Consider the following 27,868-nt stretch of genomic DNA (forward strand, 5'->3'; position numbering starts at 1 on the left):
AGTGGATGTCCTCATGACTTTACAGCCTGTCAAAGTCACTACAGAACTTTAAGAATAAAGTCTGACTGTCCAATTCAGAAGTGCTGCTTGTCACTAATCTTCTTGTTGTAAAATAGTACCTAGCATTAGACAGTTTATATGATAAGATGCATTTTATTCTTTGGATTTGTTTACATTATCTATCTATCTATCTATCTATCTATCTATCTATCTATCTATCTATCTATCTATCTATCTATCTATCTATCTATCTAAACACCAGCTGGCAGAATACTATGACCAACTGCTTTAAATCTAACCTACAGTATCGTCCGTTTCAGATGTTATATCTTTGTCTACATCACTGGCCATCATCATGATGACGTGATCGCATATTGTTTGGGTTTATTTCTTGGTGACTTTGAAAAAAACAAACTCTCTGGACTGTAACTTAATTCTCATGATAAATCCTTCAGCAAGATGAGGGTAACTGAATGTGGCTGATGTTTATCCAGTAGTTGTTCACATAGTAAGTGTTGATAAACGCTGCAGTCTCAAAACAAGGAATTCTGGTCTCTGATCTCCAAGAATTGTTGTTTATGGCCCCCTGTTGGATAGCAAGAAAACGAGGACTGCTCATATCTAATACTTGTTATTTGTAGATGGGTTTAGTGATTTTGTGTTGATAGTAACATATATGTGTGTGTCTCTCTCTATATAGACACACACATGTATAATTTTCTTATCAAAAACAACTTTATTCCTCCACTCAGCTGACAGAAATCAGTTATCTGATTCTCATCTAAAAGGCACATTTCATGGAACTAAGTGGGAGGTACTGAAGATCATCTGAAAGCATCCTTATTCAGCAACTTGAGCAAAATGCTTTATATTCTTTATCTTATATTTTATGTTTAACCATAAATATCAAAGACAGAACTTATTTTACATTTCAGATAAAAGGTCATAAATAAAAGGCTTTATCAGTAACATCGAATACAGAAATAAATGGAAACTTGCATTAAACAGCTACATTTAACCTACACAACACTATCGCAGGTTTTGTTTCTCAGTAAAATTGTAAGGGGTGTGGCCTCTAATGCCCGCTGGCAGTGCTGGGGTTTGGATGCACATATCGCGGCTTTGCAAGTACTTGCCTGACTTGGATGCAGTTCGAGCTTCAAAGTGGACTTAAAACGCGCATCTCGCAGGAGCTCCAGTGCACACACGCGCACTAGAAAAGTCAGAGTGGCTAACTTAATCGGAATATAGTATATATGTATATATACAGTGTTACTGTATACTTTTTTTTATGTAAATCCTTTTTGTCGGAGGCATGGAATTTTAATCCTCTGCACATTTTCTGCCGTGTGCGTAAATCCGCCTTAAAGGCAGTTGCATCGCATTTAACGGATCATAAAAATCATGTCTTTTTAAATGATGACAGAAAAGTTGCATGGGGGTCTCATGGAGGAGGAGTTTTTTGTGACCAAACCACTAACAGATTTTCGCTTATAAAAAAGGAAACGGAGACCGGAGCGTTCATAAACAGTATTTTCGTGGGCTCCGGTGTGCAGGTGAGTCTGTTTGTTTTTCAACGTTTTGTACTTGCCGATGTCGTAGGATTACACACACATACACACACACACACACAGACACACGTGTGGGTATACACACCTGTATATATCACACATTAGTGTGGTATAGGTTCATTTATATGCCAGCATTTAATTTTACAAACGTTTCGAAGTTGTAGAACTTAAGAGTTTTTTTTATTATTTCAAACTATTGTGAATGCCAGTGTAGATGTATTATAGTTTAAATATAATACATCTTATCTCAGTGGCACGTGGAATAGAGGGAATGCCGCCTATCTTGGCACATGAGTATGGACTGAGATGATGAGACTTTTATATAAAGACTAAAATTTACCCCGAAGTATAATTAAGGTTATTATTATTTTTCTCACGCTATTTTTACATTACACAAATGTATTAATCTGTATATCTACTTATGGATTTGACAGCTGAGCACCACTGAAGAACAGCAAATAGCTTTTAACTAGAATGTGTGGTGCTCCAGAGAGAAAGTAAGTGTGTAAAGCTTATTTATAAATCTGCTTTTACAGACATGCAGCCACAAAGTGCTGGACAGCAAAATAAATAAAAGCTAGCATTAATCACAGTAATATATAACAGAAAAGCTGAACCGTGCCCAAATGAGCTGTGCAGAATCAAACCTTCAGACTGCTGGAACTGTGCAGTCTTGAGTCCTACATGAAAACTTCAAAAAAAAAAAAAAAGAGAGAGACAGTTTGCTTGTGCTTACATTGTGGGAAGATGCCAGAGATACTTTTGAGTGCTCTGCTCTAAGAGTTGAGTGTGTTACAACTGCTGCATATTTGACTTCTCACTCCCTTTACTCCTTAAGCCACAGAGGAAGTGATTACCAAAATAGCTGAGGCTTCTGTGGGTGCTGCTGGTGCAGCCAGGTGTTATGCCATACTATAGAATGAGTACAGGTTACTTATTATTCATACATTCAAACCTAATCAAAACCTAATCAGTGTATATGTGATTGTGAGTCTGGTTCTGTTTCTCTTTAGAGCCTCAGCTTCAGTAAACACTTATTTTCCCCTTTGTGTTGCAAATTTGATAATGTGAATTGGTTAGCTCAAAGCTCAGGTCTTGGCTATACATGTCAGGGATTTTACAAATATCAAAATAAATTTAGAACGAATATGAAGTATGACTGCTTGAACTCGCCCACAAATTGCCGTTGCACTGTTTCCTGCATTCATGAGCGACCACATTTTGGGGGCGTAAGTAAATAAATAGTCCAGAATTCACCACTAATTGCTTTTTTTATTGTCTGTGTGGCAGATGCTGTGTTAAAATTATGTAATTTTGAAATCGAAGGTTTTCAGATTACTGTAAATTAGTAGTAAATGGTAAAATGTGCCTCTAACATTTTTTCCTATTTTCATGAAGGGAAAAAGCTGATTAAATAAAATCTGTAATCGCTGCCTCTTTAGTTTATCGCCTTCTATGTTTTAGACTTACAATTCCGCTATCGCCGTTGTTCTATAACCCTTTCAGCAAGTCTCTGTGTAATTGAGGAATTCTGGCACACATTTTACCTACAGATGATCATTGTTTAGCTCTGAGGTTGAGTTACAGGCACTTGCAACTCTGAGCTCAGAGTTGTGGCACCTTCTCGAGTTCAATAAATTCCCAGTGTGAGAGCTTCCTTTCAGTATTTGAATAATTGATAGATCAAACTTAGGAGGCAATTTAATCTCCTGACTATTTGATGAGCTGGGCTTAGTTCCATTGTGCTCATTTGATTGTGGCTATTGTTGGGTAAAGACAGACTGTTAAATGGACGAGGAAGCAGCTTCAGAGAACTATTAAAGCTGAAGTGCCAGACTTTCCTAGAGAAATGACTGATTGTGATGTGGCACGTTAAAAGTGGCAGCAAAGACCTTTTCCTGATTGATGTGCTCTGTAGCCCAGTGCTTCCTCTCTGCAGCATGTGAGAGCACATATGGAGTGGGATGAGTTAGGTTTTTGACAGTTGTGGGAGTGCTGGGTGAAAGAGTCTCTGGCACATGTCTTGAGTTGATCCAGTCTTAGCATGTCCTCCAGTCACCACTCTCAAACCCAACAAACAGGTGTTGTGGAAGACTGGCTGCAAGCCACATTTTTGGCTCTTTCCTGGAAATAATGCTTTAGCTGAGATGTGTCAATGAGATAGTGTGTCATTAAGAATGAAGAATTAAATAAACTTAGGGAGACTTTCAACATTTTCCCCATTTAGGAAACCCATGTCTCGTGCCCAGATCAACAAGTTGCAGATTCTGTGGCACAAATGTTTGGTGGACCCTAACCAGCTTGTTTTGATGACCAGTTTTGTGTTTTTTTCTTTCTTCAGTAATGAGGTTTATCATGCAGGAGTGTGGACATACATGTACACTTAATAGTACTGTACTTACTGTACTTCAAGTAACCATCAAAATACATTTCTTTGAAGTACCTTGAGTTAAACGGAAAATGAAGCAGTCAGAGCTTTTTTTGTTTTTTTTAAAACAATAATATTGTATTTAATGTACGTTTTCGCGAACAAAACTGCTACTATCTTCTTTATCTCTCATTCTCTCTCTCCCTGTCTGTCTGTCTGTTTTCCTGTCTGTCTGTTATCTCCCCCTCCTTTCAGTGACTCTCGCCACAGCCCCGCTCCTGGATGAGTATTGAAAAAAATAATGAATTAGTCTAAGCTTTTCTCAGGAAAAGTACTTTTGGGATGCGTTCATTTAGAAAGGGAATGAACTTTTTGGTTTCCATGTTAAAAAACACAAAATAGAACTGTTTACTGGTTATTTGGATATTTGGTTGTTAGGTTCAGCTAGGCCTCCACGGGTGATGGCAGCCTGCCCCCTTCAACCAAAGTTTTATTATGAGCTACACTGCTACGACTAATTTACAGCTTGCAGGACATCTTACTGAATGTCTCAACAACTTTAAAGTTAACTGCAGTGTTTTCATGTTGAATTGCCTGAACAAAAATTGAATTTTTAAAATTTTTTTTTGCTTTGATTTCCATTTCATTTAGTTTGGAAGTGCTGTATCCACTAGCTAGCTGAGTTTGGGAGAGTCTGCTAGCCTTAAAGGATAGGGGAGAAAGATGCAGATAAAATCTACGGACATCTACCAATTATCATTTTCTTAAATCAGAATCAGAATACTTTATTGATCCCTGGGGGAAATTATTTTTTGTTACAGTGCTCCATTATAAACCAACATTAACAAGACAGACAATATGCTAACTAAGAATAGTACAATATATACATATATATATATATATATACATAAGTCACTCATTAATAAATAGCTAAGAAAAGAAACATGTGTAGTTGTAGCAGTAACCCTTGAAGCTCTTTTCTAAACTGAAGGGGTTTTGTCATATTTCAGGCCTTCTTATGCCGTTGACGGAATGACAAATGACGGAACGTTCATTGTTCGGTTATTTTTGCCTGTGCAGCTGTACTTGAGAAAACCCCCAGAAACTATCGTAATAGTCACAGAGCCACACCTTTATTGATACATACTGAGGGGTCAAAACTCATCATTAAAGGTACAGGGGAGGCCATTAAAAGTTGTCTTTATGAGAGTAAGCGTTAAGAGAAAACATTCCTGGTAATTTGTTTCTCATTTCTCTCTTGGATGGGCCTCCAACTGTACATAGTGCCCTAGGCATGTGCCCAGAAGCCCCATTGGCCCAGCCCTATCCTGAAATAATACTATCAAATTTTAATGTCTACTAAAGTAGTTTCCTCTTTTCAATACTAATTATTAGAAATGACAAATTTTGTGAGATAACTAACAGCAACTCTATTAAACTAAGCAGTAAATTATTAGTAGTAGTTTCAGTTTGTTCTTAGTGACTCTCCTTTCTTTCGTATAGTTGTGTAAATAACTTCAGTACTACATTTTCAGTTGCTTGTGTTCATTAGTTTGAAATGAAACAAACTACAAAAAATGATATGACATTTAGAAACTGTAAAACTATAGCTGTAAGTTCGATGTGCATGATCAAAATGTTTTCGTCTCCGGCCACCTAAAATAAATCTTGTGAAATTATCGAAAGGGACGAAATTATTTCATCCCTTTTGATTTGTATTTTAGCAACGAGTGCAATGTTGCCTCCTGGAATGTTTAAACACACCAAATGGCGTTGTCCTTTGTGTGATTCAGAGCCACAACCGACTCAACACCCAAATATGGTCCTATTTTTCTTTATTGGGCTGCGAGGGAGGACCTCCCATTGTTCCGATGCTAACATGTTCTGTGTGTCCTCTTCACACAAGAGCTGTAAATACAGGCAGCACATGACACTATCGAAAAAAGATCTCAGCACCAAATATGACAAAGGCCTTCAGTCTGACTGTGTGGTGCGTTTCTCAGAAGAAACTTACTTCACTGCATTTCCAAAGGATAAACATGTTCAATTTGTTATCCAAGTCTATGTTTGTTTTGTGGGATTTGGTTTCCTTTTTGTACGACTGATCATTTGATTTATCCAGTTATGGCTTTAGTTCCTCAAATTACAGAAACCACTAATGTTAAAGAGAAAAAGTATGCATCACACTGCAGTGAATGCTGTTTGGGCCAACTAAAACATCTTTGTTGTTTAATGTTGCTGGTTTGTGCATATAAATGCAGTGATAGCAAGCTTTTCTCTTATTGCTGGGAAACATAATAAAGCAAGTGAGATTTTGGAAAATATGAAACTTAAATATTGACTTTCCTGCTGTGAGTTAGATTGAAGCTATTCTGCTATGTGAACAATGAAGATGTAGTTAGAGTCACCAACTGGCTGTCTTAACTTGGCATAAAGGGTGGATAAAAAGGCAAAAATTCAATATTAACTTAGTGTTATTTGCAGTTTTGTGAGCGGTTAAGTGGGGTAGGGGCAATTTCCTGGCTAGGCACTTAAACTCCTAGTGTTCTTTTATAACCCTTAAGATGGGCAACTTGAAAAACCTAAGAGGTTAAGTTAAGCGGGAGGTAGGATAGCTGGTTGGATCCAAAAGACTGCAGCTTCTCATTTTTATACCGCAGATTTATAGTGATTAAGTGACATGACATTGTACAAGTGACCTTTTCACCTTTTGATCGAGCCAATTAAACCACCAGGCCACTGGCCTTAGCTTTATATTCATATTAGAGACATGAAAAGGGTTTTGAGTTAAAGTGTTAAAATATTGATTTACCATTTCTTCAACAACTAGTATCTATCTGTATCTAGAAACAGTCCAGTTCCTCAACATGTTTCTGTCTTCTTTTTTTTCAGCACGCTCTAATACCAGCAAATCTTTATTCAGCTGTAGTCATAATCAGCCAGTCTTCTTTTGTCACTCTGCAACCATTTAGTCGTTCAGTAACTGACAGTAAACCCGCCTTAAACAGCAGATCCGCTGTTACCGATCGAAAGCTCAGCCCAAGCTTCCTGTGATGACCCTGTTGAACTCCATCACTCTGCTCTTCTTCAGTCTCTGCACAACCCCGTGACCCCCGCCTCCCTCATCAACAGCTGTGCCCTTTTTACTGCCTTGCCAGTGCAACCAACACCAGCGTGATGGCTTGTTGTGCCGCGGGGACATTTGGACAAGCAACTGCGGCATCACACACCACTACACAGACTTCTAGATGCGTCAGCCACTAGACTGAACGATACAGAGAGACTGGGGAGGAGGGACAGACACACAGAGAAGAAGTGCAGTACTACAAGAGAAAGGAGGGATCATCTATCCCAGTAAGATAAGCATCCACCTGTCCCGCATAGGAAGGTGGCCCCCCCACCTGATCCATCTCGTCGCAGGGGGGGGACCCTGCATAGCCTGGAAGGCAACAGAGACTATGCAGCTGGGACTGGTGGCGCTGGCAATGGTCTTTCTCAGCTCCATGGGTCACAGTGATGTTCTGAAGCTCTCCAAGGCGAGACGGCATAGACGCGGTGAGTTCTCACTTTGTCAGTTTGTTTTGATTTCCTTTTTCTTTCGTAGCAGCACTGCTGCTTCTCGTTTCTGTGGTCTGAGTCACTGTGGTGGACGCCTTATAAACATTTAACAAGCAAAGTAAAGATAACGTTTTGTTTATTTTCTCATCATTCCTATTTGTTTTTCCTAGGTGGGTTATGTTCGGTTCAGTGCTTCCCCAGAATGGCTCGTGTTTCTTCCTCTTTTTAAGATTATGCCTCTCTCAGTTTATGTGAAGCTTTTCTGGGTATTAGGGTTGTTTATAAAGGGGTTTTTGATGGATTCCCTCTCAAAGCCATCGCTCTCTTCGTGTCTGGCTCCGTGGGCACATAATGGAATGAGTACCTGACAGTTCTAGCTCTCAATTGGACCATGCTGCCGATATTGTTGTAAGCATTTTTCTAACCTCACGCAACCGCAAAGACAGTGTTCAGGTCGGCTCGCAGTATATCTCTGGCTTCAGAGCCTTAGATCTGGTATTACTGTCAGCTTTGAAATAATTCTTCCCTTACACACAAGGAGCTTTCAGCCAATGCCAAGCTAACCCCAACCTCCCTGAACCAGAATTCATATAATACCAAGATTATCCACAATAACAGATGTGACATTATTAAAATCACACATACTGGTAAGGAATAGCTATTGTTTGTGTCAGTTTGTGTTAAGTCCGCTGATGTATATGTAGACAGTGACGTCGTTGCAGTTCATCTAATTTAGACAGAAGGATTGAGGTCACTCGCCATATACACGAGTGCCATGCAGACTGCGACAGTCTTATTCCCTCTAGATACTAAATAAATGTTTGCAATTTGCACTTCTTCTTTAGTTATTTGATTTAATGATGTTCATTTTTTTTTCATCCATCCCCCACAACAAGAAAATGATAATAAACAAAGGACAGAGCGACTTGTTCTGCTGTCTTAGGGCTGTTTGTTTTTCTTCTTTGAAAGGATTTAGTATCGTGCAGACTTGACTAATCAAAGCAGACTGATCAATTTTAACATACCGAGAGCACAAACTCTCTACACTGTTTACCAAAAAAAGTTCTTGAACTTATATCATTTACTGTCGCTAAAGATGACACCCAAGCTACTTTTATAGTTGCTAGTGGTAACAATAAGACTTGGCGGTAACTGGATAACGATAGACTAATCTGTTCATAGAAAAACACTTTTAATACTTTTATCGGACGAGTTATGTCAGGGAGGCAGGAGGTCAGGCTGTGTAAGATTGTGTGTATTTTTAGCTGAAAGTAAACGACAGTAAATCAACTCAGATGACTGCTGTTTTTGTCTTAGAATGGTGGATGTGCACTTTTACACAATTTACCCAAAATTGATTTAGATTGCAGATTGTGCCTTTTTGGAGAGTGAGGCAACTGGACTCATGTCCAAGTCTGGGATTAGATTAAAGGAAATGTAAATGCATTGCAATGCTAAAATTCCTCACTCGTTCAACACATTCAGCAACTATATTTCGGACATGTCGTCACCGTAGCATTTCTGCCCGAACCCAGTGACAGTTGGCTGAATCTGAGAGGCTCTTGGTCTTGACTGTCAGCCGCAGTTACCTGGCTTTCTCCAAGTTAAAATCTGTTAAGCATCTCTGACAAGCAGTTGGAAGTAAACACTGAGTAACCACTCATGTCTGGCCAAACCCCCCTTAAATTAAGCTTAAACCCTTGTTTGTTGGAATATTAAATGTTTGCATGTTTATGACTGGTGAGGACGCCAAAAAAATATTGCAATTCCTGATGTTTTTCTACTAGGCAGGTTGTTGACTATTGGACCTTTTTTATTTCCTCATTAAAATTCATATGTGGCTGGAAACAATTTATGTTATTTTTTTCCCGTCGGTGGACCATGCTGTTACCTACCTCAGTGTGGCCTTTTCTTTCTCATTGTTTACCTTATGTTTCCACAGTCAGCACTGAGGGGCCCCCGTCTTGCCCCAAAGGCTGTGACCGATGTTCTGAGTATAACGGCTGCATTAAATGCAAGCCCAAGCTCTTCATCTTCCTGGAGCGCAATGACATCCGTCAGATAGGCGTGTGCCTTGCCTCCTGCCCCATGGGATACTTTGGCATGAGGAACCCCGAAGGCAACAATCGATGCACCCGTGAGTTCTAATTGTGTTGTACCCTCTTGACCACAGAATGATGCAAGTGTTAGTGATATATCAACAGGATGCCAGCAGGCGCTTTAACTTTGTAGATACACATATGGAATCTTGCAAATATGTAAAAAGATCCAGCTAACTCTTTACTCTGTGATACTCCACACATCTGGTTTCAGAACAAGCCTGCGGAAGTGTTTATCCTCGGTTCATCTTCACCTGTTTAAGTTTTGTCTTGTGTATCTTATTTGATTGTTTTATCTTTTTTCTAAATCCCTTTGTGAATCTAACAAAGTCAAACTATTATTGCTATAATAGACACCCTCTATTTCTGCATATTTTTGCAGTTTTTGTGTTTTTGATGTTGTCTTATGTGATCCTGTTTGTGAGCGAATACCATATAGCGCCTCATTACATAATGCACGTTACAAAAAAGGCGAGAGTAATAATAGAAGTAGCCACTTGGTGATTAAATCATCTGTTGCTTCTTGTTTTCATGGGAAAAGGGCAAGAAAAATATGAACTAAAGCAAATTATTTCCTAATCAGAATGAATGTCAGTAGTTTTAATTGAAATAGTCCTTATTATGGTTACAGACAGGTTTGGCTCATTTGGAATATGGACAAAAGCACGGTCACATTCACAGTACTTAACAAACTGACATTACATACTTTTAAGAGGCAGTTTCAGCAACTCCGCCTGTTGTCTGTTTCCTCTTACGTGTGGGCAGAAAACAAGACTGGAAAAAAAATCCCAACCAAAACATTCGTAATGCATTGTTGTTTGTCTGTTTTTTAAGAGGATGTCTGTGTTTTTTATTTAGCCTTCATGTGCAGAGTTCATGCCAGGCCACAGTCGTGATAGTCTCGGTTTCCCTTTTACACACTTGTTATTCTGATGGAACCTTAATGTATCACGCACAGTACGGTCTGCATACACGCCTGTTTACTAAGTAACTGCGTTAAAGGGTTCCTTTGAATGTGAGTGTGAACTAAATCACTTGTGATTATTCTTTGCTCAGCAACATTTGAAAGATTGTTTAAGGTAAATATAATGAGGGCTGCTTTGTCGTTTGGTCATTACCACATTTAATGATATTCATTGCTTTAGTGACAGTGATTGCTTTGAGTTTAGTGTTCTTGACTGCCCGTTTTTACAACACTTAGTATCTGTCAGCAAGTGCTAAATAATGATTTCATAAACCAAAAGCAGATAAAGCCTATAATTCTGGTTATAAAGATGTAACTTTTTCACAACTGGTTATTTCAGATGTACGTAAAGTTTGTTTTATCAGTGCTAATGACACAGTTGTGTGTTTTTAGCAGATTGCAACAAATGGAATCTCATTTATAACTGTTTTTCTCAATGCGGCATTCATTCACCGTCCCAGTTTGCTGCAGAAGGCTGCTGAATTCTTTTCTGAGGCCCTCGGTGACTAACCTGGGTCATTATCCAATAATCTAACTTTATACATACCATTCCACAATGTGTTGTTACAAACACATGTCTTACATTATAAGGCTACAAACGTCAGGACGGTCAAATTTAGCTGTCAAGAGTTTGAAAATAGTAATCGGGAGACGGAAGAATCCCACTGAGGGATTCGACGTTTTATCATTTTGGATCTTGGTATCAGACCAGAGCTGCAGAGTAGACATTCTTAACATGCTATTACATCAACTATAGCTATAAATATATTTCCTATACTGAGATATTTTCACCTGCCTCCACTGTTTTTCTCAGATATAATGAATAAGGAAATGCCTTTCATGATGGAGCTTGAGCTTTTGGGAGTCCTTTACGATGTCTGGTTTTTATCCTTTTATGGTTCTCATTATCCAAATTTCAAGAAGTTGGTTGTTTGAGTCAGAGATTTAATGAGACTAAGGTGTGGAGAAGCCTACTTTTCCAAAAGTTAGTGAAGGGATAGACTTCTGGCTGTACTCATTCACACCCCGTTTCCAAAAAAACAAGGACTGTGGTGCATGTGTTTTTAGAGGGATTACTCCCCCTTAAAAGACCCCATCACTAATAAATCTCTCAGAGGAAATAAAATTTAAGTTCCCCTTGTCCTCAGTCTTCACAACCATGAATGAGAACAATGAATATTCCATATTATTATTTCTACGTTAACCTCAGAAAGGTTTCAGACCAATACCAAAAATTTGAAGGCAAAATAATAACACAGTCTCCAGTCTCAACGTGACTTTAAACTGACAGAATACTTACTCCTTTTTTTTTTGTCTCCCTGTGTTTTGCAGAATGTAAAATAGACAATTGTGAAGCGTGTTTCAATCGCAATTTTTGCACAAAATGTAAGGAGGGCTTGTATTCACACAGTGGGAGATGTTATGTCAGCTGCCCTCCAGGCCAACGCACCGTCAATGAGACCATGGAGTGTGTCGGTGAGTGGTCTTTTTCTTTATATTTACTGCTTACCAACTCACAGTGATTTGCTGGAATCTATAAACTTTACTTATCACTTAATTTCATCAGTCATCTATGTTCGGGTCTGGAAAAGCGAAGCGAACTCTTACAAAAAAAGCAAACTCTTGGGCTGACCCTTTTTGTTGTTTTATTTCTTGTGAAAATGATTCTGTCATAAGTTAGAAAACACAAAGGAAACTCAAAGCTCTCCAGACATCTTGGCACAGTTTTCCAGAGACCTGGAGTCTTAAGCTGCCTTTTTGTTCTTTTAAATTAGCCTTGCTCATCCACAGTGAATATACTGAATGGGCCCCTAAAACGAGACTTTGTTACATGCACTTTATGCTGTGCAGTTTGCTACATTTTCAGGTTCCTTCAGCTTCATCTATCTGTCCTTCTCTCATCAGAGATCAAACAAGCAAAAATTGTTTTCAGATTTACTTAAACTCATTATCCTCAGTTAAAACTGCTGAGAGGCTGTGAAGCAAATGTAAGCTGTGAACCATTTACTCAGTACCTTAGTGGTTTCCACATTTTTATGTACTTATTTATTTATTTATTTTCATTCCAGGTCAACGTGCCTCAGAGTGTGAACTGGGTGAGTGGAGCCAATGGGGTTCCTGTATGAAGAAAAACAAAACATGCGGATTTAGGAAAGGCACGCAGTCCCGGGTTCGTGTGCCCCTTCCGCAGGTTCACAGTCCGGATACCTCCCCTGCTTTTGTACCCTCGCAGACCTGTGCTGCCGAGACAGAGAGGAGGAAGTGTGTCGTGACCAAAACGCCGTGTGTGAGGGGTAAAAACCAAATACACACGCACCGAACAAACAGATTGAAGATGAAACCCTTAATAAATGTCAAATATTAAAATGTTTATGGGCTTAGATAACATGTTAAGAGGCAATGTATTTTGTATTATACTGCATGTATTTTATGCAATTCCTTCTTAGTCAGTATGATGATTGATGGAACCAGTACTCGACATTCAAAGGCCTGCGTTCTCGCCAGTGTGTCTGTGACCCACAGCGTGTTGATTGGGTTTGGTTTGGCAGAGTCCACAGCAGAACACAGAATTTCTTGACTTTTCTGCATGTAAACAATAAACTTCATCTGCGAGCCAAGCAGATGAAGGGCGGACATTACACACTGCAAAGCTGGATAAGGATCAGAGCTAGAAAGAGCTATTTGTTCTGAGGACTGCTGAAGCGCGAGGTTTACATGCCCATGACATGTTTGCTTGAGGTCTTTTCATCCACATAGCAGCTTGCTCTCCAGCGGGTGAACAATCATTGTCACCAGTTAGTGGTCATTATCAGTTTTCATAACATCTTATTAAGTGCTCTTGGGCTTATTTGCTGCTACGGCTATTAAACGACCGGTCTGTTCAGTTGAGTCAAGCATCCTGAGCATACTAAATACAAAAATGCAACAAAAACAGAAATAAGGCTTATTTTACATTTCAATATTTTGCTTCTTAGTCAAACAAATAAATAAGTATCAGCAGCAATTCTGGGGGTGATAAAGCTTGCAAACGACAGGAAAATAAGTGGATGGGTTTAACCCTGTTCCTGATTCATATCATCGGCTTTGGTCTCTTTAGGTGCAAAGGAGTTATTGCTAATGAAATGTTGTTAGAAAGTTTCTTTGTCTTTAAATACCCCCATATTAATCTGCTTTGCATAATATGCCAATTTTCAACTGTAAACTTATTTACAAGACTTAGAGAACTGTTAATGAGCAGTATTTAAGGTCTTTATTTTTCGGTGGCACGCTTTGGGGATTTCGGGCACAGCAGCAGCATTGCATAACAATATTAATTGGCCACAGTACAGATGTTGCAACACGTAACAGATGACATGGCTTGATATATGTGAGTAAACATGGTGGAGGCTTGCATACTCTGGTATCATTCTCTTCTTCTCCAGGGGTCTGAGTCTAAAAAACAGAACATGATCTGACACTTTCCCATAGATCTGCGGTAATGGGAAATGAGAGAGGTTGGCATGGCTCGTAACTGCTCAGTGAGGAGGGGCCGCTTCACTGGACAGGCTGTTACAGCGCAGTTTGACAAATGAGTGGCAGATTTGCTCTGTGTGGGGCCAGCACCCTGGAACAAAAATTCAGCCTTTGGTTCAGAATAATACTGAATAGTGAAATATTATAAAAACAACTGCTATGTAGATTGTCGAATTTTAAGCAAAGGGTGTGTTAGGTTTGATCTGAGGAGATGAGTTGTGGAAGCTTTGTGGATGTGATCGTTCACATTGAGTAAGCTACTGTTAAATAGGTAAACGTGTATAAACTGAAGACGCTTATTGGTGCTAAAACGTACAGGGATGAGTTTCCCTCTGTGAGGTCATTCATGCGTGATGGTACCACGACTCCAATGAACTAGTTTATGTGGGTAAATTCTGCAAAAAGAGCGCAGCTGTGGATTCATCTGTGGGGTGGGAGTTGGCTGGCAACTGGCTATATAAAACACAGGGGGCAGACCTTGTATAACATTAGTGATTTAGTGGTCTGCAGATCTCACGCTTTGTGTTGATTTGGCTGCGATTTTTTTTTCCACCCTTTTCCTGAAGCTCCACAAAAAGGTCTCATGCGAAAACAAAATTTTCTGGATGTGTTATTTCATTTGTCAGGCAAAATTGTTTAGCTTGGATGAAGAGGAGCTGCAATCAGAGCTGTCATAAACTGATGGAGTCCGCCTTTCTTGGCTCCATTAGTGATTTGTTATAGAAGTAATTAAGTCCTTACACAGTAAGCACATCATCTCAGAGGCTGCAGTGTGTGATTGAAGACCCTTACTTAATGCCATTCTCTTTCATTGTGTCTCAGTGATTTAAAGCGAATCTGTTACTTCTCAATATTAAGTGTTTATTTTAATAGTTTCTATAAAAGTCTAGAAATATGTTTATTCATTCAAGACAAATGATGAACAAGCTGGACAAACTCATCTTATGTAATTTAAGTCAACTAAACAAATGAGATCTTAGTGAAGTTTCCACCACTTTTGGCACTAATAGCTCCAAAAAAAAAAACATGTTATTCCTGTTTGTGCACTACTGTGTGGGACTGAGCCTTCTCGTTTACAGTTCAGACTAAAGTAACTGTGACATGCATGGGTCAGTGGTGGATAAATGTTATTGTGTTAGGTTTGTTCACATTCACATCAAAATTACGTCACGCCCATGTACTGAATTTCACTGTAGAATTCTGCTCTTTTTCAAGTTTGTGAAATATCATGGCTTGAGTTTTTTTTTCTTTTCTTTCAATTTGAACACAATTGAATGGGTGACAAATTTAAAAGTGCTGGTAGGGAGATAAACACAGACATAAAGTTACTACTGCATAGCAGCAGACGAACATGGTGGCGCCATAAGCTCTGAGTTTGTCAGCCGTGCAGTGAACACTGTCCAGCCCTTGGCACGTGTCCTCTCAGCTTTCCGGATGTGCAGAGAGTCTCAACACACAACTTTATAACAAACACACTCCAGCGTAACTATGCTCCCTCGTATATACAAAATCAAATAGTTTTCAGTGCTGCCTAAACAATAGTTGACAAAGTTAAAGTTGACAAAGTTAAACTGAAACCTGACACTAGACACAAGCCTCGTGTCCATTTGCACTTTCCGGCAGCTCTTCATATCATTGTGGGCCATTACTGGGTCCTTGACGATGTTTAACTCATTAAGCCAGATGTGATTTATGTGACAGCAAATTGTCACTTGTCTGTCCCTTCCGCTCTTACAGTCAGTACGTGTGCTGTAATTTAAAATCACCAGCCGATCTAAGCCCTTCACTTTTATGAACAGGTTTAGTGTGGAAATTAACCACACAATGATGGATGTTTGCATTTAGAGAGCAATTATGCTCTTAAAATGTGTGACTGCTGTGAATTTTAATGCAAGAGTACTAGCGGGGAGGTTTGAGTGTATGTCAAGTGGGACAAGGGAGTGGGTTGCTGAAAGAGAAATTAAACAGACTGAGAGCTTAGCGTGTGGATGACACCTTTGTGAGAATGTACTTAGGTACTGCAGCGCTTGGAGCTATGCTATGAAAATATCAATATGCAGGTGTTAGGAGATCCAATATTAATTACGATTACCATTTTCTGCTGGTGTTACACAGTTTTTTATTGGGACCCGACTGCATTGGAGATAAAAAAGTAAAGGGAGTATCACTGTGATTACAACCCGTCTGCATGGGAATACAGGTGTTTGTATCAAGTTTCCAGGCAACAGGTGCGATAGTTATGAAGATATTTTACTGAAAACAACAAAGGTGAAAGGTGATGCCGCAGAAGTCAGGGAGACTTTAAAGGGATTTGCATTCTACCTCCTCTGGCCGTGAACGTCTACACTGAAGACATGAGACTGATTCAACAGCTGTTGGGTTATTTCAGTCCAGTCGTGGACAAACTGGCTCCAAATGTTTAGATGTGTTATTTTTTGCTGGCTGCATGTTGTGCGGTAATTGCTGCTATACATATACTGTCACCATGGCTAAACATAACATTATTTTAGCTTTTGTTGTTTGGGATTTCTTGACTATGGTTTATGTCTGGTAGCCTGTATTAAAAGTTCTGATGCATAACACAACCCCTCAGGAGGTTTTTAGCCAAGCAGGAGTATTTCTATGTGCAACATTTTGTTGGGGCAGATGCCTTTTATATAAGAAATACAGTAATATGTAGTATAACCCCAATTTTTTTCCTTATACATTCTTTTTTTTTTTCAGAGAGGAAGAGTAAAGGAGACCGACAAGACGATACAAACAGGAGAGAAAGGGAGAACGCACGTGGGCGAGGACAAGATAGTCGAGGAGGAGGAGGAGGAGGAGGAAAGCGGAGAAAAGGCCAGAGCAGGACGACCACTGCTCCCAGCATCACAACCAGCTCTGTCACCTAAGCGCTGACGCCTGCTGGATGAGGCTGAGAGAAAACCAGAGACAATGCCTCGCCCAGCAGTGTCAGCCACAGACACAGATTGATGTTGAAGGAAGGGATTAATGCTGCTATGCTGCATTGTAGAAGATGCAGAGAGAACTGGAGGTTTGCTGAAACACAAAAGATTCCCTGAAGCTTTTTGAATAGCTCACCATATCTGGAAGAGACATGCTGTCTTAATGTTGGACAGCAAAGCCAAAATGAAGACTATGGTTGGACTTGATTTGTGTGATGAACTGACCACTCTTAAATTAAGACCAGACCATGTGTTTTAAATGCAGCATTCAAGCCTGATTATGAATGAAGGGATGCCGAAATCTCCTCTGGTCCATGATGTATTTTGTTCCAGTCTGATTTTAATTACCGTCTGTTCTCCATTTGTTTTCATGTTTGTAAGAGGTGGCAGATGGATTTTCTCAACTGTCACTGTCTGTGATGTAAAGACAAAGAAAGTATTACGTATTGGTACCTTTATTTCCTATTGTGAAAGGAAACAGAAAGAAAGGCACTGGAAATCACTTGTGGTTGCTGAGGACAGAAGTCTTCTATACAGTTAGGCTCATAATTTGTTGGACAAACACATTTTTTGTAGCACGTCATCTGTAGACCACAACAGCAGATTTTAAATCAAGTAAAAAATACATGATCTTTGAGCTCTGATTCAGGAGGTTTCATAAAAGTATTGCATTTACTTTTTGGAATTACAGCCATTTATTTATACATAGTCCCCCCATTTTAAGAGGCTCAAATTCAGCCATAATTTAGATGAAAGATTATTTTTCATGCTTTTTTTTAAACCTTTACAGTCAATGAATTACCAAATGTTGTGCTTCCTTTAGATTCTCCATTAGTCCTTTAGTGATTGTAGTCACTTTCAATATGCCCTTGCTTGTCAGTCTCTCTGCCTTCAGTTTTGTCTCCATTAACTGAAATTCATTCTTTATTGACTTCAAGATCACATGATTAACCTGGCTACTGAAGAATATCCCATTTCTTTACCTTGAAAAACTACTGGGTTTCTTCTGTAGTAGTGCTGTGGATCCTAATCCATCTGGACTTTGAAGCACCAGATCGGTTTTGCAGCTTTCGGCTGGATCTGAGCGCAGACTATAGCCCTGTACTCTTTAGAATTAGCTAAGGAGGCAGGCTCTTTTAGATGTTTTCTAGCAAAGGCTGATCTAATCTGACCTTCTGGTTCTTGGGCGTAACCAGTGATTTGCACCTTGTTGTAAACCCTCTGTATTTACTCTTGAGTGTATTTAGTCTTGAGGCATCTCTTGATTGTAGACCTTGACAATGATAAAACTACTTGCTGGCTGGTCCATTCATTCTTTTTTAAGACTATCTCTCTAGTAGGTTTTTTTGGGTTTTCAGCCTGATGATGGCCTCCTTTACTTTCATTTGGACTTCATATTGAGAGTTTTGAAGATATACACACAACCCTTAGATTCAAATTCAGATCATTCATCTGTTTAATTTGCTGTGTAATATTGAGAGAACAGGCCTCACCTGGCCATAAAACTGCTTGTCAATCAATACTCTGAAAATTGGGGACTGTGCATAAAACATCTTAAACTCCTAAACAGTTAATACATTTTTTTTTGTCAAATGTCTTGAATTAACGCTGAAAGTCTGTACCCCAGTCACATCTTTATTGTTTGATTTAAAACCCACTGTGTTGTGTACAAAAATTGAGTCGTTGTTCCAAAACAAGCTGAAGAAAATGCAGAGGAGGATTACTGGGCGCACATCTTATATCCTCTGGTCTTTAGTCACAAACTTTTGTCATTTGATAGCTTAATGTTTGTTTTGAAAAAAAAAATGTTTGTATCTGAAAATATCTCTGCACAGAAATGAGTATTTGCATGGCAAACGATTACATGTGTGTGCAAGTGTGTGTATGCGTGCGCATCTGTTTGTTTGTGCCTGAAGTCTGGGTGTTTGTTTATATGCATTCCTGCACGAATTCAAGTAGTTTGATGACAGAACTTAGTTGTTTGTAGGTTTGTTGATGTTTGCACATATAGTATATGGTAATACTGATATAACAGATTGAAGGAAAAGGATGTGGAAAACAGCAAAAAAATGTAAATGCACAGTGATATATTGAATACGCAGTAAATACAAGCCAATTATTACTATATAAGCCATCAAATCATCACTAATCAGTATGTTTGCAACAGGGTCTGAAGATTTTGCACAAATATAATGTTCCCTACTGCTCATATTTCAGAACGATAATAGCATTTTATAAACGTATACTGTAAAAACTGGCTTTGTGACATTGCGGATGGAGTGTTTTCCATGGGTCTGTTTGTTAAACAAGGTATTAGTTTCGGGGAAAGTTACACGCTCTATTATTCATTCATACTATGAGTTGTGATACTGAATATGTCAAGCTGTGTTTATCAACAAATTTAAAAGTATTAGTACTATCATGTATAGCTTATTCTGTGAAAGCCTAAATAAAGTTCAGATGAAGCTAACGAGCATCACTCCTACGCTCATGTTGCACCTGGTCTGTTTGATTTTAGATTGGCCGTTTTATTAATTTGTCAATAAATGACAAATAATTGCTGCTGTGGGGTTTACAGTAAAAACAAGTACTATGCATATACTTGAATGAATTCATTCCTTTTTACAAGGTGGTCTTATTTCCTTACTTTTAGTCTTTTTTTCACTTCCAGAAAGAAACACAGTCAGCCTAACTTAGTTAAAGTACTACTTTTGTACAAATCTCAAGCTTAGTCAAGCTTATTCAGAAGGAACAGGATAAACAAAATATCAACTTGCCTCTGATTTTGTGGTTTAACTTTGATCTTTTTAATGTCATTATGGCCACATAAACAAATGTTCCTACTTGTAATCTGCATCATGGGTGGGTTTTTTTTTTTTATTCCAGCAGCAGATAATTCAGTTAAGTTGGTAACATTTATATATAAAGTGTGTTTTACAAGCAAGTTGTCACAAAGCACTGCACACAAATTAGAGTAAAATAAATAAGAAACTTGAATTCCATGAAAACAAGTTAAGATACAGAATAAATTAAAATCAGTATCAACAAAAACCCAAGAGTCAGCTACACACAAATTTGCTATAATTTGCTTCACTTCAAAGTTAAGATCCTGTTCTTTTTGATGGCTGCTCTTGCGGCTCTTTTTCTAGCCTTTCAATGCAGCTGTGTTGCCTTAATTTGAGAAATGTGACTTTAGGTGAATACAGTTACATAAGCAATCGATATGATAGCCAAACCAAAATTAGGACTGTTATTATAATCATAACAAAAATGAAAATAGTAATTATTTATTCATTTCAGAGAGAAACAAAATATGTGACAAGGAAGGTCAGTCCTGTTCAATGTGATCTATTTTGGACAGTTTTGTACCTTAAGTAGCCATTTCCTCCTCGCTGTGCTGAATATAAACCTGGTAGATTGGAGCTGTTAGTATGTTGCTATCTATCTCCAATTTGAAAGATTTCTGTAGCTACGGCGTGTTTTTTCTCAGGCTACAGGAAGCCATTTCGAGAGGTGGAAGGGCTTAGATGGTGTGATGGTCCCGATCACTGGCCAAATGCTGGCGCCTGGGCAGGGGTCGTAAAAGCAGAGACAGAAATAAAAACTAATGGTGTGTCATAGCCAGAAGGGAGGGGGTATACCATGCACTGGCCCCACAACAAACAGCCGTTTCTCATTACCAAAGGGGAGGGCAGGGGGAATGGTAGAGTATGCACCGTAAATTACACATTCATCGCTCTTCCTGACCATAAATTCTTACCCTGGCTCCACTGGACGGAGCTCTCCCTCAGCTCCCACTCTCTTTTTTCGTTCTCTTGTTCCCCGCTCCCATGTTTTCCAAGAGAAATGAATGGTAAATCTTTGGAGTATATGGGTGCCCTTGATTTGCCAAGATTCTTAACACTAAATGATTTCATTACTTTAGCTTGGCTTTTAACCCAGACCCCAGAAAGTGCATCACATCAACAGGGAACACCCTGCTGGACTTGAATGCACAATGCTTTGACCAAATGTAAACAAAATAGTACTATCACTATAACAACCCTTAAAAAAAATCTAACAATGACAAAGATTACTGTTAGAGAGCAACTAAATCAAATCTGTTATTGTTTTCTGATGGCATTTGTAGTTAAAATAATCTCAGATCAGAAGATTCAGTTACAGGATTTTGAAATTTTTCATTACTTTTTTTTCTTGTGACCATCACAAATTGTTTTTATAAACTGACTCGTCTGTTTGATGATTTTGTCAAACTGTTTCCAGGAATGAACTTCCTTGTTTGTGGTATTTCTAAGTTGTCCATACAAGTTAAAGTTTATACTGTTATTTCAAAACACACCAAATCTATCTATCTATCTATCTATCTATCTATCTATCTATCTATCTATCTATCTATCTATCTATCTATCTATCTATCTATCTATCTATCTATCTATCTATCTATCTATCTATCTATCTCCTCATATCTTATTTTTATATCTTTTGATACTATGCAGCTTCCTCAGAATAACCCATAGTCAATAAAGGCTGTCATATAAAGTAACTGAGCCATGCCTTTAGAGCCTATTTCAGCTGTTATACTTCAAGGGAATTGAGTTTTTGCTCTAAAATACTGTAAGGTTACAGTGTAATGTGTACTGATTTGAATGGTGTTGTGGATATATAATTAAATGCTTATAATTTAACTTAAAAATGATAACATTTGAAAGGCATCTCAGAGATATAAATTTTAATCTGAACTTGAATGCACAGTACACTACAGTAACTTCAATGACTTTAAAGATCAGCCTCTGCAGATGTCCCATCAGCAATCCGATTTGATCATTTCTAAAGCCGAACATACGCTCTCTGTGGCTCAAGATCTGAGAGGCCGTTTCTGGAAATCTACAAAAAGAAAATGTCCTATTTGATTCAAAAATATTCCAGAGAATTGTACATCAGTACTGACAGTTTGGCATGTTTGACCAGCAGCAGATATCAATAAAAGTAGGGCTTCTAAATCAAAATAACAGAAGTATTTTGTGTTTTAGGGCAAGCCAGGATGCTTTGTGAGAAAGGACAAATCACAAATGTGCATCTGACAACAGTTAAACACACACGTGTAATGGAAATCAGAACTAAAAGACTTAGTGAGGAAGGACCTTTTCTTTAATATGGAAACTTAGGTTCAATGTTTAGTGCCAGACCCAAACATAGGGGTATTTTAGGGTGTCAGTGGATTTCTCAACTCTGGTAGTCTTCACTCAACACTTACTAAAGAAAGAGGCTGGGAAAATGATTTAACTTGTGTCAGCTGTCAAGTTATTTTTAAGAACGTTTAGAATATAGCTTGATTTAACTGGAAGGGACTGGCTGAAAAAGGTCGTCAGTAATTCCTGGTACTTAAGAGGAAAGGTTGGGAGATGCTTGTAGGATGGAAGGTATGATACTTGAAGTGCACTGCCCTCTTTTGGTTATAAAATGGTACTACATGTTAAAAGAATGGACAGTTTTTAATTTTGATATGACGTTTGCGTCTGTTTATATGTTTAAATGGTAAAGGTCTGTAAGGTGTATCGTTTAAAATAAATACGCTTACAGTGATCACATACCTTTTATTTATAATACTCTATTATATTTTATATACAGTGGTGCCAAATTTGTCAAGCAATCATTTGTAAAAATGATTTTTATTTTAAAAAATGTTTTGTATCACTACAAAAAAATTTCACGAGCTTATAAGATCTTTGAAAATGCCTTGCTGAAGACTGTAATGCTGTAAAAGTCTTTTACCTTGTTTTTATTATCCTTCCAAAGAGCTAGGCTTTCTCTTTTTGGTCATTTCTAAAGCGGTGTTGAGCAATCGTTCTTCAGGTTGTCTGAAGGTTTTTCAAAGTTTTCCTTTAGACACTGGCTCCTTTGTTGTTCATTTTGAGTCCATATATCTGAACATTTCACAGCTTTTAAAGTGGACACCTTTTTACACCTAACTTCAAAACAGTTAGTTGGACAGGTGGACGACACAACAAGAAGTTGCTGACAGGCCTAACAGCTATCTAACATAGATGAATAATAACTGAAAGTTGCCTAAGAGAGTTTAGGCTGTGTTGGAGAATAAAGGTGGTCAAACCAAATATTTACTTTCAGGCATATTAGAATCTTACAAACTCACTATACACTATACACCATACACTTTATACACTACCTCATACGTTTAAATTTCCATGCACATATTTTAGCAAAACAGTGCACCCACTTTCAATGTTCCTATCAAGATATGTGATAGGTCAAGACCAGTGTTGGTCAAGTTACTTGAAAAAAGTAATCAGTAACTAATTACTGATTACTTCCCCCCAAAAGTAATCCTGTTACTTTACTGATTACTTATTTTCAAAAGTAATTAATTACTTAGTTACTTAGTTACTTTTTAAAACGATTTACAACCTGAATAGGTGATAAAGCGATAGATTTTTCAGCCCAATTCTACTTTTTCTGCATAATCCATCATACATAATGTAATCAAAAGGAAAAGTCTCTTTTTTTAACTTGTTTTATCAGTTTTAATCTTTTAACTTTATGCATCAAGCAAAAATTTAATTATATGCAACATTCTCTGACTGGAAGAAATTAGTTTAACATTTAAACCTATTTTCTGCACATTCCAGCACATAAAATAAATTTTTTTGCGTGTGTTTACACTCAGTCTTTCAAATAGATGCAAGTAAAACACAGCAGAAAATAAATAAAGTCAAAGACTAGCAGTCCTTTTGCTCTATTTTCACCTGTAAAGCAGGAGTGGCGTAGGCGGTGGTTTACCCTGGTGCAGGTGTGCCGCAGCGGTCAGTGGAAGAATCCGCGAGTTTCTCTGTGAATTTCCCATTACGTGGTAGCGCACTCAGTGCTTGCTTGGAAGTTTAGGGGGGGGTTTTCGCTGTAAAAAGAAGTTTTCTTCCCACGGACAACGGACGCTAATGTTTTTGTCACTTTTTATGGAATCAAACTCAAAGTAAGGTCAGTACTTCCACGCTTTAAACACTGCATGCTCATACTCTCTCCCGCACTCGATATATTATCCATTGTTGATCTGCACACAGCTGTTGCCACTTGCTTATGTCACTGTCATGAGACATTCTTGCAAAAAATCACGGTTTTAGTAACGCAGTAACGTAGCGTTCCTACGGGAAAGTAAGGGTAATCTAATTACTGTTTTTGCAATAGTAATCCCTTACTTTACTCGAAAAAAGTAATCTGATAACACGTTACTGCCCATCTCTGGTCAAGACTTCTACACGGTCCTGCATCCATTCATCCATTCTCCAAGTTATCTAGTTGAAAGGAGGCCTGGAGTCTATCCCTGCAGCCCTGGTAGGTCACCAATGTGATGCAGGGCTAACACAGAGAGACAGTCAACACTTTGCATTCATATTCACACCTATGAGTAATTTAGATGCACAAGTTAACCTAACCCCTCTAACTGCATGTTTTGGGCTGTGGGAGGAAGGTGGAGTACCCAGAGAACAACAAACTCCCCACATATAAAGATACCGGCCAGATGGTCGATGCCAAATTCAAGATGTTTCTTCGGCTAACTACCACGCCAACCTGCTGCCCTATTCTATATCATATTGCAATTTAAGACCTTTTGGTTCAAGATTGCAATAACTGAATTGGACACAAGAGGGAGGTATGAACACATACAAAATAGGCAACAACAAACAAAACAAACAGAAAGAGATTGTTACAATGGTTTTCATCATAAACAAAGTATTCACTGTGACATTCCAAATAAGCAAGAAAAATGTCCGTTCTGAAATACATTTTGTTAGATTTCAGAAAGTTAGTGAGTCAGAAAAATGGAAAAAAAGAGTAAAAAGAAAAGATCTTTGCTGTTACAGGTCAAATGGAAAGATATACCATATCTAAGAAGAATAACTTAAATCATGCGACCCCTACATCATGTTCTGCTTTATTTTATTTTGATGGAAATCTAATTTCTAATTCAATTTTCAAGTAGCTCCAGAAAAATGCGCTTTTCTGGTGACCTTGCTTTTATCACAGTTATGTGATTTTAATTTCATCTCCTCAAATTTTCATAGCACTTTCCTGTAGAACTTTTTTTTTTCATTTAATTTTATTTACATTTTGTGGGGGCATTGCCAAGCATTTACAGGTTATAAAGATGAATTCAGAATGTGTTTAAAACCTATTCAGTTAGCACTATTTTTCCCACATTACAATACTAAAAGAAAACTGACCTCTTGAAATCTTACTCAACACTTAAAGTAGGTTTGAATAAATCCTCTTAACTATTTTAACCTGAACAAAAGACATGAATTAGAGGACTGATAAAAAAAAAAAAGAATTGGAGAGGTTTCCTGGTTTTGTCCATTGCTAAATCTTTCTGACATTTTAAATTACAGTCAATCACGGTCAATCCACTCCTCAAACCTTTTGCATTCCAAAAATCTAATCCCAAACAACTGTTCCATCTGAGCTGCCCAGCTGGCAGCCCTAAATGACTGGAGTTATGCTGCACTGCTCCAAAATGGAAAGCAGCGCAACTGTGTGACCACTGATCTGACGCTGGGTAAAGAAAAGCATGCGTGATCAGCAACTTTCCACCTTACCCTTTGCACTTACTTTTCTCATGTCTCAATAAGCCACGAAGTTCAAACACATCCTCCTGTAGAAATGTTTTTGTAGACACTGTTCAATCCCACTGAAGCAGAAAAGTAATCAAGAGGTTCCTCTGTTCCTCTCAGCACATTTGGGTGATTTGAGCCATCTTTCATTGTCTTCCCCAGTGATCTGACCTGCTTTCAACTGCTGTTGTATTTCCAAACAATTGCTGGAGAATCACTGAACCGTGACCTTCTCTCCATTGCTGTCTTGATTCCTGTTACCTCTTGAGTTTTGTTTTGTACTCCAATCTTTCACACTGAAAGTCAAGTGAAGAGTAAAAATAAAGCCCAAAAAGGTATTAAAACTGTATTTATTAACGGCCCATTTCTTTGTTTTCTTAATTTCCACTTTAGCTGCTTTAAAAGGTCAAGCTTTGAGATTCCAAGCTTTCATCGGTACCACTGGTTTCACCTCAGAATTTGTGAGCATTATAAGTGAAAAGATATACTTTTTCTCTCAGTCTAAGTCAAGAACAAAGAAAGAGATGTAAGCAAAGCTAATAATCTGTTGACACAAATCTTTCCTCTCTGCAGGAAAAAAGAAGATACTTTTACTACATACAGAACATTTTATGCATTGTATTGTTTGTGGTTTCACCAGACCAAATACAAAAGAGGACAAAGTTCAAAACCACATTCAGACAATAGATCTTAGTGTCCTTAATGTCCTTCTGTCCCAGGGATGTTCAAGTCTGAATGGCTTTGTAGGAATTTATCACATTCCTGCTTTCCCACATTAATACACTGTTTTAGGTCTGAAACCACATTAAACCCTTAAAAGTGTAAAATGTATGAGGGGGGAGTAAATGGCAGCAGAACAAACAACTCGCACTAACACATTTTGAGGCAGATGTGTGAAATACAGTGTGGGTGTGAAATGCAACAGTGACTGCACAACATTTCTGTAATGCATCCATTGCTGGAGCTGTGTTTAGTCATTCTCAGGACATTAAGGTTGTCAACGGAGGACAAATCAGAGAGGTGGACACATCCAACTCTGAAGTCTGGAAAAACTTTTTTTGCTTAGAGCATTCATTACGAGACAGTATAAGGAGCTTCCCACAAACAAGCACAACTCCTTGACCTCAGATGGGAGTGAATGGAGAGGACGAAAGTCGAGCCAAACCGCAGATGCAGACTCCAAACCTCACCAACAAGCACCAGCCCCAGGAGTGTCAGTTTGGGACACAGATGTATATCGTTTTTTTTTCCCCTCCATGCACAGCAAACAGACCTTCACAACACTTTGAGTAACTACAGCTGTGTGGAGCCTCACAATCTCCTGTGATACTTTGGCTAAAGAGAGTAGGTTTCAGAAGAAGTTTGAGGATGAGAAAGCATCTCTTTTATTCATATCAGTTGTGGGAGATCTCCGATGAGAAATGTCATGGTTACTTGTTCTTTGTTAACACACTCACTATTAAGATATCAATACATTTCGCTCATACGTTTCTTTGTTTATCATTTAACATATGAACATGTTAGAATTTGGTTATTCGTCAGACAATCTGTATAATATTTGCAAGAAGTCCTCATAGTGGAAACATTCTTATTATCAGTAAAAGGACAGGGAGCTATTCACAGAGTCCACAGAATAAACATGGCTCTAATGACTCTAATGGACTCTTGCATAGTAGGAATGTATTTTTCTAGTTATTTTATCTTTGTCACATCACTCATCATCACATCACTTTATATAAGCAATATATTTGATCAGTTCACCATCGACAAGAAAAGAAAAGAAAAGAAAGAAAAGATTTGCTGAAAAAAATTGTGACAGCCATGAAAATACTGAAAATATGAGGTCAGCATTGTGTTTAAGAAAAACATTTTCAATTAAAACTAAAAATTCCACACTCATTCCATTACTACAAAACCTTGTACACAGATACAAAAATACAGATGCAAAATACTGATACAAGCAATGTATAAATGTGCTAACTTCCTAAGAATAAGTCTTAAGTCTCTCTTTTTATTAAATTTTAACCTTTGTATTTGAACAATCCTGGCCGGAAGGGTTACCAAGGTCATCATTTAATAGCTAACTCACAGATCGGACAGCAGAATGTGCTTTTGTCCCCAGATCCCCAGAAGCATTTCATTACACATCTCAGAAATTTACATTTTTGCTGCTATAACTTTAAATTTCTGGACCTGACTTTCTCAAATGGATTAAATGCAAACCTG

The 27,868-nt window shown here is 38.2% G+C and overlaps 1 protein-coding gene across 1 annotated transcript; it reads left to right on the forward strand.

Moving 5' to 3' along the window:
* Positions 1–1,117: 1,117 nt before the first annotated feature.
* rspo1 (R-spondin 1) lies at positions 1,118–19,506 on the forward strand. Its single transcript, XM_040030379.1, has 6 exons — positions 1,118–1,556; positions 6,832–7,494; positions 9,440–9,634; positions 11,893–12,036; positions 12,630–12,854; positions 16,798–19,506. The coding sequence occupies exons 2-6, from the start codon at positions 7,398–7,400 to the stop codon at positions 16,965–16,967; spliced, it is 831 nt and encodes a 276-aa protein (XP_039886313.1). The 5' UTR covers positions 1,118–1,556; positions 6,832–7,397; the 3' UTR covers positions 16,968–19,506.
* Positions 19,507–27,868: the final 8,362 nt, after the last annotated feature.

The sequence above is a fragment of the Simochromis diagramma genome, unplaced genomic scaffold (assembly GCF_900408965.1).
Source record: "Simochromis diagramma unplaced genomic scaffold, fSimDia1.1 OVJJ01000361.1, whole genome shotgun sequence".
NCBI lineage: Eukaryota > Metazoa > Chordata > Actinopteri > Cichliformes > Cichlidae > Simochromis > Simochromis diagramma.